This window comes from Solanum stenotomum, chromosome 4, assembly GCF_019186545.1.
Source record: "Solanum stenotomum isolate F172 chromosome 4, ASM1918654v1, whole genome shotgun sequence".
NCBI classification, from domain to species: Eukaryota; Viridiplantae; Streptophyta; class Magnoliopsida; order Solanales; family Solanaceae; genus Solanum; species Solanum stenotomum.
Genome location: NC_064285.1, coordinates 53092798 through 53105658, shown reverse-complemented (window position 1 = coordinate 53105658; position 12861 = coordinate 53092798). Strand labels below are relative to the sequence as shown.

The following is a 12861-nucleotide window of genomic DNA, read 5'->3' as shown; positions in this document are numbered from 1 at the left end:
ACCAAATTAGACAATCTAAAACAAGTTAATGTTGTATCCAATTTGTATACACTTGGTATCCAACTTGAAATTTTAGAATAGAGACTAAAATTAAAAATGTATGAAATTGGTATTCAACTAGTATAAATCTGGGAAGAATAAATCTGACAATGTAACTTATATATTATTGACAAAAATTGTAGCAAAAGAAATATACATCATCCAAAATCAAAACAAGTAATAATTAAAGTCTAAACTACAATCAACGATTTCAAAGTTCATTTCCTTGGTCTTGGTGTAGGATAATTGGTCGTATCCTAAGCATGTTCTTTTGCTATGGGGAGTCCACCAAATTTGCTAGCAACCATTCCAGTTACTTCACTCTCACAAATTGTGTCATCAACATTCTTGCTTCTTCCAAACTGCCACATGATTGTGACGTACATTTTACAGTGGTACTTTGCATCAATGTGAATGAGACCCATATCAAAAACTCCATTGCTAATATATTTAGCATAAAGACATGCGTATAGTCCACAATAATTGAAATAACATTGAAAAAAAAATTGAGAAGGAAAGTGAATTACTTATTATGAACAAAACACAATAAGATAGGAATACATACCTTGAACTTGGATCTTGTTGAGGCACATTCTTTATAGATACAACTTTGAGCTTGGATTGAGGCTTGTCAACATATGCAGGTAATTTATTGGGATAAATTTTTAGCCTTTTACCATAAAATCACGTGCTAGCTAAAAACAATGGTATAATTGTGGCAAGTTTATCAACTGCTTTCTCCACATTCGTCGTGTGTAGATCTCCTCCCAACATTCAATCATATACATGTGGAAGAGTTCTGCTGATTTTCTTTTTGAATGAAGAAGACAAACGTTGAAGATGGTGAGAGAGAAAAAAATAGTTCTCTGTAAAAGAGGAACGTGGGGGTGGGGTGTGGGGTTTGCGTGTGGGTAAAAGAGAAAGGTGGTGGTGTGGGTGGGGGGTTGCTGTGTGAAAACTAGAATTTTTTTTTCCTAAAATGGTGTAAGAGATAATGACAATTGATTCTCTAATATTAATGTTATCCCTAAAATGGTGTAAGATATTATGACAATTGATTCTCTAATATTATTGTTATTTCTCTTACTTATTAATTATAATGTAATTATAAAAATAATAACTAATTAATTAAATAAAATAAAATAAATTATAGATTAAAAATAATCTGTTAATACTTGTAATTAAACTATTATAAGTAGTAATATAAAAAAGTACATCTAAAGGCTGTAATATTAAACCTTAAATAGATATGTGACGTAATTTTTCCTATATGTAATATACTATGATGGCATCATTCATTATTTGTGCAAATTTATGTTATGCAATAAATTGTTATAGTATATCAAGATTTCAGAAGTCCCTCATTAAGGATTGATAATTGACTTGGTGAAACAATGGTTGTTCCTCAATTATATCATGATAATATACGAATATACTGTAATGGTACTATTCATCTACCATTGAATGACTTTAAGAAACCTTTTTGATAGCATACTATGATGGTATCATTCAGTACTTGCACAATTTTTCTGAATGTATAGTTGTTCCATTGAATGACTTAGAAAAACCTTTATGATATCATCACCGTGTATATATTTTATGATGATATCATTTATTTGTGCAATTTTTCTGAATGTATAGTTGTTCCTCAATGATACTACAAGGGGTCGTTTGGTAGAGTGTATAAAAATAATGCTAAATATAGTGTATTAGTAATGTTTGCATTAGCAATGTATGTATTAGTTATGATTGTATTAATTATACATAGATTATTTTTATGCATTGTTTGGTTTGATGCATTAAAAATAGCATGCATTGCATAAAAAATTATTTACAAAGATACCCTTCACTATTATGGTAGAAAAGATGTAAAAAAGGGGGTTGAGGGGCAAATGAGTCTTTTATCATGATAATGCATGCATTAAAACCATTGCATTGCTAATACCTAGAAATCCATGGTATTAACAATGCACACCTTAATACACGTATAACTAATGCTTGCATTAGTTATACATTGATTGAAAAAGAGTACCAAACAAGGTACTAATAATACACAAGGCTAATACATGCATTATTTTTCCTAATACACTCTATCAAACGACCCCTTAACAATATCTCATATACACAATTATGGTATCATTGAGGATTTAGAAGTTCCACATTATGGATTAAGGATTGACTTTGTGAAATAGTGATTGTTCCTCAATTATACTTGTTCGCAACAAATTTCCTTATGCGCTGAAAATCGACTGCAAGCAAAATAAATAAAAGAAAAATATTATTTTTATTGATGAATTGTTGTGAGTACAATTCTGTTGTTCTCTTGATTCTCTCTCCTAAGATTCTCCAAGATTCGAGGGCCTTCAGTAGCGTATTTCTTGAAATATTGGATGATGTAGACCTCCTTGTGATGTTGTCGATCTCCGGGAACGTCAAAAAGCGCTTCGTCGTTTCAAGTCGATCTCCGGGAAGAACTCCGTTGATGACTCCTTCGAAGAGCTATGTAGTTGATGGTGTAGCTTCCTCCAATTTCAGAACGCTTGTTGAAGAGTTTTCTTCATCCCCCTAGAATGTCATGTACATCCCCTATTTATAGTTGTAGGGGGTGGACAAGGTTGCATATGATTAGCCAAAGGATGTCATTTTGACACTTGGCATGTTGTGATTGGTTCTTGCATTTGACTGAGACTACCACCTCATTTGGACACGTGGTGGCACCTTGTTGGTCTTGGATGCCTAGTCACCGTGACACGTGGCATGAGTTTGGGCTTCAAGGTGAAATGGACCTTGGATTTGAATTTAATAAGATGGACTTATTTATTTGTAAAGCCCAAATTAATCATTCAGTCCAAATGAACATGGACTTAATCCAAATTTTGTATGAATTTGATCCAATACAATTTATGTGTCTACAAATGCCCCTTACTTCGAGACTTGTCGACGTGTAGGCTTGCCGAAGTTTGGCGACAAGACCTGAAGTATTCATGAATGTGTGTGTGTGTGTTTTTTTTTTCTTTTTTGAGACTTGTCAACGTGTAGGCTTGCCGAATTTGACGATGAATGTTGAAGTCTTTGTGAATGCATTTTCATTTTTTGAGACTTCTCTACGTGTAGTCTTGCCGAATTTGATGACTAGAGTTGAAGTCTTCATGAATGCATTGTTGAGACTTCAAGAGTATTTATTTCTTGTTGTCGTATTATAACTAAGCCACTACAAATGATTTGCTTGTAGTGATCTCAATTTTTTAAACATTCTTGCTCGACAACCACATGAACCCTCTATATTGATTTCAAATAGATGGGTCTAGTGAGTAGTAACATTATTTTTCCGTCTGATCTTCCTTGCAAGGTGTGAAAAAATAACAAGAAGATTGGTTGGATTTTGAAAATAAAAAAGAATATCAACTTTCCTTTATCCAAGTCAATGAAGATATTCTTCTTTCCTTATCTCTTTGGTTCATCCTTCCATATTGGTGTGGCTTCAAAATGGACATGGAATATCTCAACCAAATCAGATTTTCATTTTCTAAATTCACCTTATTAAGCCTTGTGGGAGGATTAGAAATCTTTCACAAGAATCCCTATATAATCCCCTCCAATGCACAAAGAATTTCATCGCACAAAATTCTAGACGCTGCAAAAAAAAAAACAAGTTATCCGAGTGTATTTAACTTTTCAGTTGCAACGTTGCTTTTTTTTATCAAATCCATAGACGTAGCCTCCCTCATATCTCGAAAGAAACTTTAAGCAAAGTACCCTTGCTATTTTCTCAGGTAACTTTGAACCTTGTTTAGCAGTAACCCGTTTTGATGGTTCAGCTTTGCGCGCCTGTAGTGTAAAATCCATATCTAATTGTAGAAAAATCAAAATCGCAAGCCGTTTGGTTTTTTTGAAACTAGAAACATGGCACTACGACATATAGAATATTTGTAGCCAAATTCTTTTTCAATTGCTACAGTTTTGATCTTCAAGTTTGAACCCGTTTCTGATTGACAGATTTGCGCGTCCATAGTGTAAAATTCATTTCTAATTGTAGGAAAATCGAAATAGCAAGCCGTTTGATTTTTCCGAAACTAGAAACATGGAGCTACGACATATAAAATATTTGTAGCCAAATTCTTTGTCAATTGCTACAGTTTTAATTTTCAAGGTTGAACTCATTTCTGATGGTCAGATCTTTTTGTCTTTTGATTACTCCGATCGTGTTTTCGCCAATGTACCTCCTATTTTTTTCCAGAGCCACATTGTGCAATCTTGATTTCCAGCAGCGACAATGGATTTTAGTAACCGAGATGTGCCATACCCTTGCCTTGAAATCGTGGAGAACAAGCAATATTCGCGCGCCAAAGTTCTCACCTTGAAAGTTCATCCTCCGGTGATCGGCGCCTTCCCACTTATTAGAAAGATGCTGGACACTTCTCATCATCTCCCAGATTGGTCGTCAACAGAAACGAAGGATGTTACGGACAGTTTCTCCGGTAATGTCACAACTGAAAAAGTTCTCCTCTTGAGGTCTTCCACTCATCAAAACATTGGTGTTGCCATCCCTCCTCGTCGTGATGAACATCTTAGCAGTTGGCGTGTTCCTTCTTCTGGGTTTGGTGAGGTTCGCTATACGTCTGGCTATTGGGAGTGGGTAGAGGATGTGCTTGCCCGCTGCAAGGAGACTTTGGATAACATCAAGACTTATGATGCTATCTTTGCTTCAATGTTCACATAGGATCACAACGAAAATGTTCTCCAGGCCTTTTGCGAGAATTGGCGTCCATCCAATAATACAGTCTCTACCTTCATCGGAGAGTTGTCTATTTCTTTATGGGATTTGAGAACCATTGGAGGTCTTCCTGTTCATGGCAACTTTTATGATGAAGTTATACCCTCAGCAAAGGAGTTGACACATGTGGATGATCAAGGGGAGTCTTTTCTCCCAAGAAGTTGTTCCTTCTTGTTTTCAGTGTTCTACCGACTTACCAAAGGTGCCATCGACGAAGTCTCTTTTCGAGAATGGACAAAGTTTTGGTTTAGAGGGCTGAGAAAATATGCCGAGCCTTCACCAAGGACGTCTAAGAATTGCACAAAACCAAGGATGAATCATGATCCTTTTGGAAATATTGACATGAGCTTTTTGCCTCGAATCAAAGAAGAGAATGCTCCTTTTGTCGAGATAGGCGTAGAAGAATCATTCAGAGATGAGACTCATCTGGCGGCTTTTCTCGCATGTTGGCTTTGCAAGTTTGTTCTTCCTAACAGGAAAGCTGATTGTATTCGTGCTAGTGTCTTCAAAGTCGCAAGCTTGATGGCTCATGGAGAAATATTTTCTTTGGCGGTTCCGGTCCTAGCAAGCATCTATCGCTGCCTCAGGGATATATCCACTTCTTCAAACTTGGGTGCTTGCAATACAGTACTTCCCCTCCATTATGTATATGGATAGATAGGTGAGTATTTTGAGACCTACTTCCGTGTTACCCGTCCTCAACGAGGTGTGAGAATGTGGCAGATTTATGGAGAAAAGATGGCGAAATATTTTGACCTTGTTGACGCTCGCAAGTTATTTCAACAAGTGAATGTGCATGACCTCCACAATCCGGCCATGCTACAAGGAAAGGAGCTGCATATTGATGATAGTGGAAAATTGTCCACTTCCTGGAGCGATTTCCTTATAGGCCTTCATTGTCACTTTGAGGCTGGATGATGAACTGATTGTGGAGCCTTATAGCCCTCACCAATTTAGTCGACAATTTGGATATTGTCAAGACGTTCCTGGTGCACTCATAGAACACCATTATGATGGTTCACTGCTAGCTTTGGTGCAACTATGGAATTTATGTGTTCATCTTGGGAGCTCTTCGAAGATCATCATACCGATGCGTCCGTCCAATAAGGGGTCTTTAATGACTCGTGAGTATTCAGAGTGGTGGCCATCCCATCGAGTGATTCTGCTAAGGCGAAGTACCCACATAATTTTGAGAGGTCCAAAAAAAGATGATGTTTCTTTACCAACCAAAGGAGAACAACTTCAAGAAAAGCTTCCTCACTCTTTAAAGTCCTAGGTGACACCAAATATCCCTCTGCAATCTGTCAGAGTTGATTCCAAGTCTAAAAGTTCGAAGGGAAAGGCTACACATGTGGATAACGGAGTTAAGGGTCCTTTACAAACTCCCAAGGCTGCCAGCCTCACTGATAAAGAGGTGATCGATGTAACTCTCTAGAGGAAGAAACCTTCCAGCTCATCGGAGAAAGGTGTTGTAAAGTCACTCAGCATTGCACCATCTTGTAGCAACACGTCAAAAACGTCTATTTCACTCCATGAGATTGACATTAGTACTAGTGCAGCCTCTAGCTCCAGTGAGAGCAATGTTAGCCAAGAGTTACACTGGAAACGTTTGAAGAAAAAGCCTAAGGACTTGAACACTCAACAATGCGAGTTCGCTGAATTGGATTCCATTAGTATTGATACTGCAATCTTTGAAGATGGTGTTGCTGGTTCTACAATGCCCTTGACAGAATTGACACATTAGGTAAAATTCATCTCTTGAATATTTCTCTAAACTTGCCTTCCCTTTTTTTTTTTAATCATTAGATATTAATTTATTTTTTTTAATTATCCAGTTGGGTCTTGGGGACATCCCTAGCGACGTAGATGTATTTGAAGATTGTATCACAAGCTCGAATTCCCTCAATGTGGCGAAAAATCCTCACCTCCCTCTTGTCGAAGTTAAGAGTCAAGCTGCAAATGAGATTCAACTGTCAAAGCCGACGGTCCCTTTTTCTGAAAAGGTTGAAACTTCTCAAAATATCTCAACTACTAATGTGGAGGTTGTTGAAACTTCTCAAATTGGTTGTTCAGATTTTTCCAGGGATTTGGTCCGCCCTTTGCTGGGAATTGCCTCTAATTTTGAACCACAAAAGACTATTTCCAGCTTCAACTTATCTTACATTTCTGGAATGTGGCGTACCTTATGTGAGTGTATTACTCAATTCTCTGTTGAATCTTCAGAGAACCTCAAAGAGTTGGAGGCAGGTGTTGCCATGATTCTTAAAGGGCTTCGAGAAGTTAATATCATCAATCTTTCCCCTTTAGAGGTTCTTCTTGAAGATTTTTTCAAGAAACATAGAGATTACGATGCTGCAAGGCTGTCCACTTCTCAAAAGATAACAAAGGATTCTCATCAAGAGTTGCTTTTTGCTGCACAACAATGTCTTGATACCGCAAATGAGGAGAGGATCGATATGGACAAACGGTTGGAAGAACTTCAAAAGGTCCTTGCAAAAGCTGAAAAAGAGCTAAAAGTGTGGACTTCAAAGAAGAAGAAAACCATCTCACTTATTGAAAATCATCAAAAGAGGCTGTCTAAAAATCAAGAGACTATCACTAACCGTGAAGATGAAATTCATGCCATAGAGAAAATCATTTTCTTATCGGAAACAGAAATAAAAGAACTAGCTAAGCTAAAGGAGGAGACTGAGACAAGTCGTCACCAAATCCTTAGTCATGAGCTTTTCCCTTAGTCTTCTTCTTGCATAAGGATATTCTCTTCCATTTTCTTGTTCTATTGTGTATCTTTTTCTTTTTTTTTTGTCTTGTTTGTTTTCTGGAACATTGCTATGATGTAGTGACAACCCTTCTTGAATGAATAAAAGTGTTATCTTTTTTCTTCGTAAATGCCTTCTTTTATTTCTCTATTTCAAACGATTGTCGTGTGATTTGTAACTTGCTCTATATTACGGACAACTTTCCCCAAGATTTCAGCTTTGAGCTCTTATGTTTGAAATTCAGTAACTCGTAGTAGGAACATTCAAATAGCGAGTGTGTCATTTCATTGGAAAGATAACTCACACCAATACAATATATGTGAAACTCATGACCGAAAGATTTCCAGGTTACTACGACTATTATTCCAAAGTTAGCTCGAATGCTGCCTTGATCGACTTTTCAGCTTTGAGCACCTGCAGTAGGAAACCAATAACTCGATGTGGGAGCATCGAAATAACATGACTCTTCTTTCTTTGGAAGCATAACTCATAGAAATACAACATATGTAAAAATCATGGCTAAAAGATCTCCAGATTAGTATAGATGTATTTTTCAAGTCAACTTAAATTCTACCTCGCTCAACTCTTCAGCTTCGAGCGACTTTGGGAGAAAATCTATAACTCGGCGTAGGAGCCTCGAAATGATGCGATTCTTGTTCCTTTGGAAGCATAACTCATAGACGTACAACATTTATAAAAATCACATCCTAAAGCTTTCGAGATTAGTACAGATATATTTTCAAAGTTAGCTCGAATTCTGTCTCCCTGAACTCTTCAGCTTTGAGCAATTTTGGGAGAAAATCAATAGCTCGGCGTAGGAGCCTTGAAATGATGTGATACTTATTCCGTTGAAAGCATAACTCATAGACGTACAACATATGTAAAAATCACAGCCAAAAGATTTCCAGATTAGCACAGATATATTTTCAAAGTCAGCTCAAATTCTGCCTCGCTAAACTCTTCAGCTTTGAACAACTTTGGGAGAAAGTCAACAATTCGGTGTAGGAGCCTCAGAATGATGCGATCCTTTTTCCGTGGGAAGCATAACTTATAGAAATACAACATTTATAAAAATCATGGTCAAAAGATCTCCAGATTTATACAAATATATTTTCGAAGTTAGCTTGAATTCTGAAACTATGTGATTCTTATTTCATTTTGAGGAGCGCATCTTCGGTGTGAAATCCAAAATTCATTGTAAGAGTGGTGACAGCATGAGCTTCTTATTTCATTTTGACGAGCGCATTAGGCAAAACACTATTTATTGAAGTTACAACAAAATTCATTCCAAATTGATGAGAATAAATTTTTCAAGTTGACTATACGCCCAAAATGCCATTTCCTCAACTTTGTGCGCTCTTGACAACAACAAAAGATTGTCTCTTGAACTTGGAGTGTTCACATCATGATCTTTGTGGCTATACCATTTCAACAGAGAGCTTTGATCCGAAGAGTATCCCGATTTGATGTTATAGGTAAAGATGCCCCTAATTTTGAGTAACTTACTGAAGCATCAGTGAATTATGCAAAATTATCTCCACCATAAGCAAAAAACTCAAGTAGAATCGCAAGTCGCTTGATCCAATGAATTCCTCGGCCTGTCACATATCAATGATTCAAATCAAAATTCCTTTGAATTGATCAGATTAATACCCGAAGTTGACTTCCAAATTTAGCATGCTTGATATGCAACTTTGAACGATCACAGTTGAAGATCCATGACTCGATGTAGGAGTCTCAGTATTACTTGCTTCTTCTTTTGTTGCGGAGAGGGATTCAAGAACTTCAATGTGTGTAACAATGATGATCAAGATCTTTATGAATTCCCACTAATAGGCCTTTGAAATGCTCAGATCAACTCCAAAATATAATATATATTTTTTTCAGCTTTGAGTGGCCGTGAAGAAAATTCACAAGTTAGCAAAGAAATATCTGAATCACGAGCCGATTTTCACGTTGGGAAGTAGGCTCCAAAAATCTTCTCCTTTGCTCATTTGTGACGCATTTGAACTCATGTGCTAGCTACAAAAATTTAAAGAGCTACTGTGATAATCACGCAAGGCCACCAAACTTTTTTTTTTAATTTTTACTCATTTGACTAAGCTTAGAGTGATTACTCCAAGCGCCTACGTACCTCGGTGAAGAGGATCAAGTCATATCGTAGTTCAGGATGATGAGTTTTATTATTATTATTATTATTATTATTATTATTATTATTATTTTGTTTTTATTTTGGGCCATACACAGTTTATACTCTTGCGGCCCAGGAGTAACATGCAGTTTATGCTCATACCTTAAGGAGCGTAGCCAACCTTCATGGGAAGTATTGCTTCAGAAACTTGGCGTTGATTGGACCAACTCTTACACCATCTTGGTCTACAATTTTATAAGCGCCTCTTGAGTATGCTTCCTTCACAACATACGGCCCATCCCATTTCGATGTAAATTTGTCACCGATGCGTTTGTTGAGGATTATGGGTTTCCGGACTGGTAAGATCAAGTCTCCCACTTGAAATGATTGAGGTCTCACCTTCTTGTTGAATGCTCTTGCAAGTCGAGCTTGATAACACTCCAACCTTTGTTGTGCTTCCAATCTCTTTTCATCCAATGCCTCCAACTCTGCTAGACGAAGTTGAGCATTACTTTCAGTTGTGAGTCCCTCTTGGATTGCTATTCGCAATGATGAAATTTGCTTCTCCAATGGAAGGACTGCTTCTATGCCATACACCAATGAAAACGGAGTCGCTTGCATAGCTGTTCTAAAGGTTGTACGATATGCCCACAAAGCTTCACCAATTCTCTCATGTCAGTCCCTTTTATTCTTTGCAACTACTTTCTTCAACAGGTTACCAAATGTCTTGTTAAAAGCTTCAGCAAGACCATTGGCAGGTGCATTGTACATTGAAGCCTTATGTTTCTTAAAACTGAACTTCTCGCACAAGCTACTCATGAGTTTATTGTTGAAGGGTGTTCCATTATCAGTAACTATACATCTTGGTATGCCATATCTAAAAATTATGTTTGATTTGATAAAATCAACAACATTTTCCTTCTTTACCTCTTTTAATGGTACAACTTCAGCCCATCTAGAGAAATAGTCAGTGGCAGCCAAGATATACATTTGTCCTTTTGATGACTTTGGAAGAGGTCCAACAACATCAAGTCCCCATGCATCGAAGGGCCATGAGGCTACAGTCGGATGCAAAGCCTCTTGAGATTGATGGATGTAATTAGCATGGAATTGACACGCTTGACACTTTTTTGCATGCCCTAAGCAGTTCATCACCATTGTTGGCCAATAGTAGCCCATCCTCTTGATGCGGAAATGAAGTTTAGGCCCTGATTGGTGTGCTCCACATGTGCTAGAATGTGCCTCGTCCATTATTTGTTGAGCTTTTTCTTTGTCAAGACACCACAAGAATAGTCCCTTATAAGAACGACGAAATAGTATCCCATCGTGAAAGATGAATCGTGGTGCTCTTCTCTTAATGTCTGCTCTTATTCGTGGATCCTCAGGCAGTCTTCCGTGTTCAAGATACTCAACCAGTGGTTTTCTCCAATCTTCTTCTTCAACCACTCGAACTGATATATGATGGCTTTCATCAATTTGAAGATCAAGCCGACCAGGAATAACCCATCGATGACATACACGCACCTTTGTTGTCTCATTTTCTCCGAGTGACATTGTTGTAGCCAAGTTAGCCAAAGCATCTGCCATGCGATTTTCTTCTCTTGGGACGTGATTTAAGAACACTTGATCAAACCTTTCAAGTAAGAAAGTAGCATATTGGTGATATGACAAAAGATCTTCCTTCTTTACCTTGCAACTCCCCGATAGTTGATTAATGATCAATTGAGAGTCACCGTAGACATCCAATTGAGGAATCTTCATATCTAATGCCATTTCAAGGCCCACAATCAAAGCTTGGTACTCTGCGGCATTGTTGGAACAGGTTTCACCTAGAACAAATGAAAATGGTAAGATTAGTTGTTCTGGAGATATCAACACGACTCACGCCCCTGCACCATCTCGATGTGCAGATCCATCAAAGAACATTGTCCATGATGGCAGCTCTTCCGTAAGAAATGCATCTTCATTAGGGAACTCAGCTGAAGTTTTCCATTTTCCCGAAAGAGGGTGATCAACAAGGAAATTAGCAAGTGCTTGCCCCTTCACAGCCTTTTGAGGTGTGTAAATGATCTCATATTGATTAAACAATATAGACCATCTTGCTAGACGTCCAGAGAGAACTGGTCGAGTCATTACGAACTTTACAGGATCAGCCTGAGAAATTAGCTTGATAGTGTACGCTTCAAAATAATGCCTCAATTTTCTTATCGCATAAAGCAATGCTAAACACATCTTTTCAATGGGAGTATAATTCAACCCAGCTCCTATCAAGGTCCGACTCAGATAGTACAATGCTTGTTCCTTCTTAGCTTCATTCTCTTGAGCAAGAAGTGCCCCAAGTGATCGCTCTTGCGATGCAATGTACAGTATCAATAGCTTTCCAAGAGTTGGTGCCCCTAATATAGGCGAATTCACCAAGTATCTCTTGATGCTTTCAAAGGCATTTCGACATGATTGGTCCCAGTGGAAAGGAGCATCTTTCTTCATTAAATGGTTGAAAGGTTGACATCGTCCAACCAGGTTAGAAATGAATCTCTGAATGAATGCCAAATTTCCTTGTAGACTACGGAGGTCTCTCAAGTTTTTTTGGCTCAGGCATTTTTTGGATGGCATCAATCTTTGCGGGATCAACTTCAATTCCATGGTGACGAACAATGAAACCAAGAAACTTTCCTGAGGTAACCCCAAATGCGCATTTGAGTGGATTCATCTTCAAGTCAAATTTCCTTAACCTTTCAAAAATAATTCGAAGGTCTTCAAGATGGTGCTCCATTTGCTTCGTCTTTACCACCAAGTCATCGATGTAACATTCCACCCTCTTATGAAGCATGTCATCAAATATGTTTTGCATTGCACGTTGATAGGTGGCCCCAACATTCTTTAGACCAAAGGGCATCACTTTGTAACAATAAATTCCTTTTGGAGTTCGGAAGGCAGTGTATTCTTCATCTTTTGGAGACATTCTGATTTGATTATATCCAGAAGATCCATCCATAAATGACATAGCTTCATGCCCGATTGTAGCATCAACCATGAGCCCAATGATTGGCAGAGGGAAGTCATCTTTTGGACATGCCTTGTTCAAATCTCGAAAATCAACGCAGACACGTATTTGACCATTCTTCTTCTTAACAGGTACAATATTTGAGATCCACAAC

General features: G+C 37.7%; 1 protein-coding gene across 1 annotated transcript; it reads right to left on the bottom strand.

The window, feature by feature from the left end:
• Positions 1–10378: 10378 nt before the first annotated feature.
• LOC125861563 (uncharacterized) lies at positions 10379–12190 on the bottom strand. Its single transcript, XM_049541428.1, has 2 exons — positions 11599–12190; positions 10379–11532 (listed from the first exon to the last, which is right to left on the bottom strand). Exons 1-2 carry the CDS (start codon positions 12188–12190, stop codon positions 10379–10381), a joined length of 1746 nt encoding a protein of 581 aa, XP_049397385.1.
• Between the last annotated feature and the right edge of the window lie 671 nt (positions 12191–12861).

What these genes read in the sequence shown, in the direction of transcription:
- LOC125861563 (XM_049541428.1), bottom strand. Translation starts at nt 12,190, where the DNA reads ATGAAGAAAGATGCTCCTTTCCACTGGGACCAATCATGTCGAAATGCC. An exon ending in TGGATCTGCACATCGAGATG is followed by an intron (nt 11,533 to 11,598) that starts GTGCAGGGGCGT and finishes CATTTGTTCTAG; the next exon opens with GTGAAACCTGTTCCAACAAT.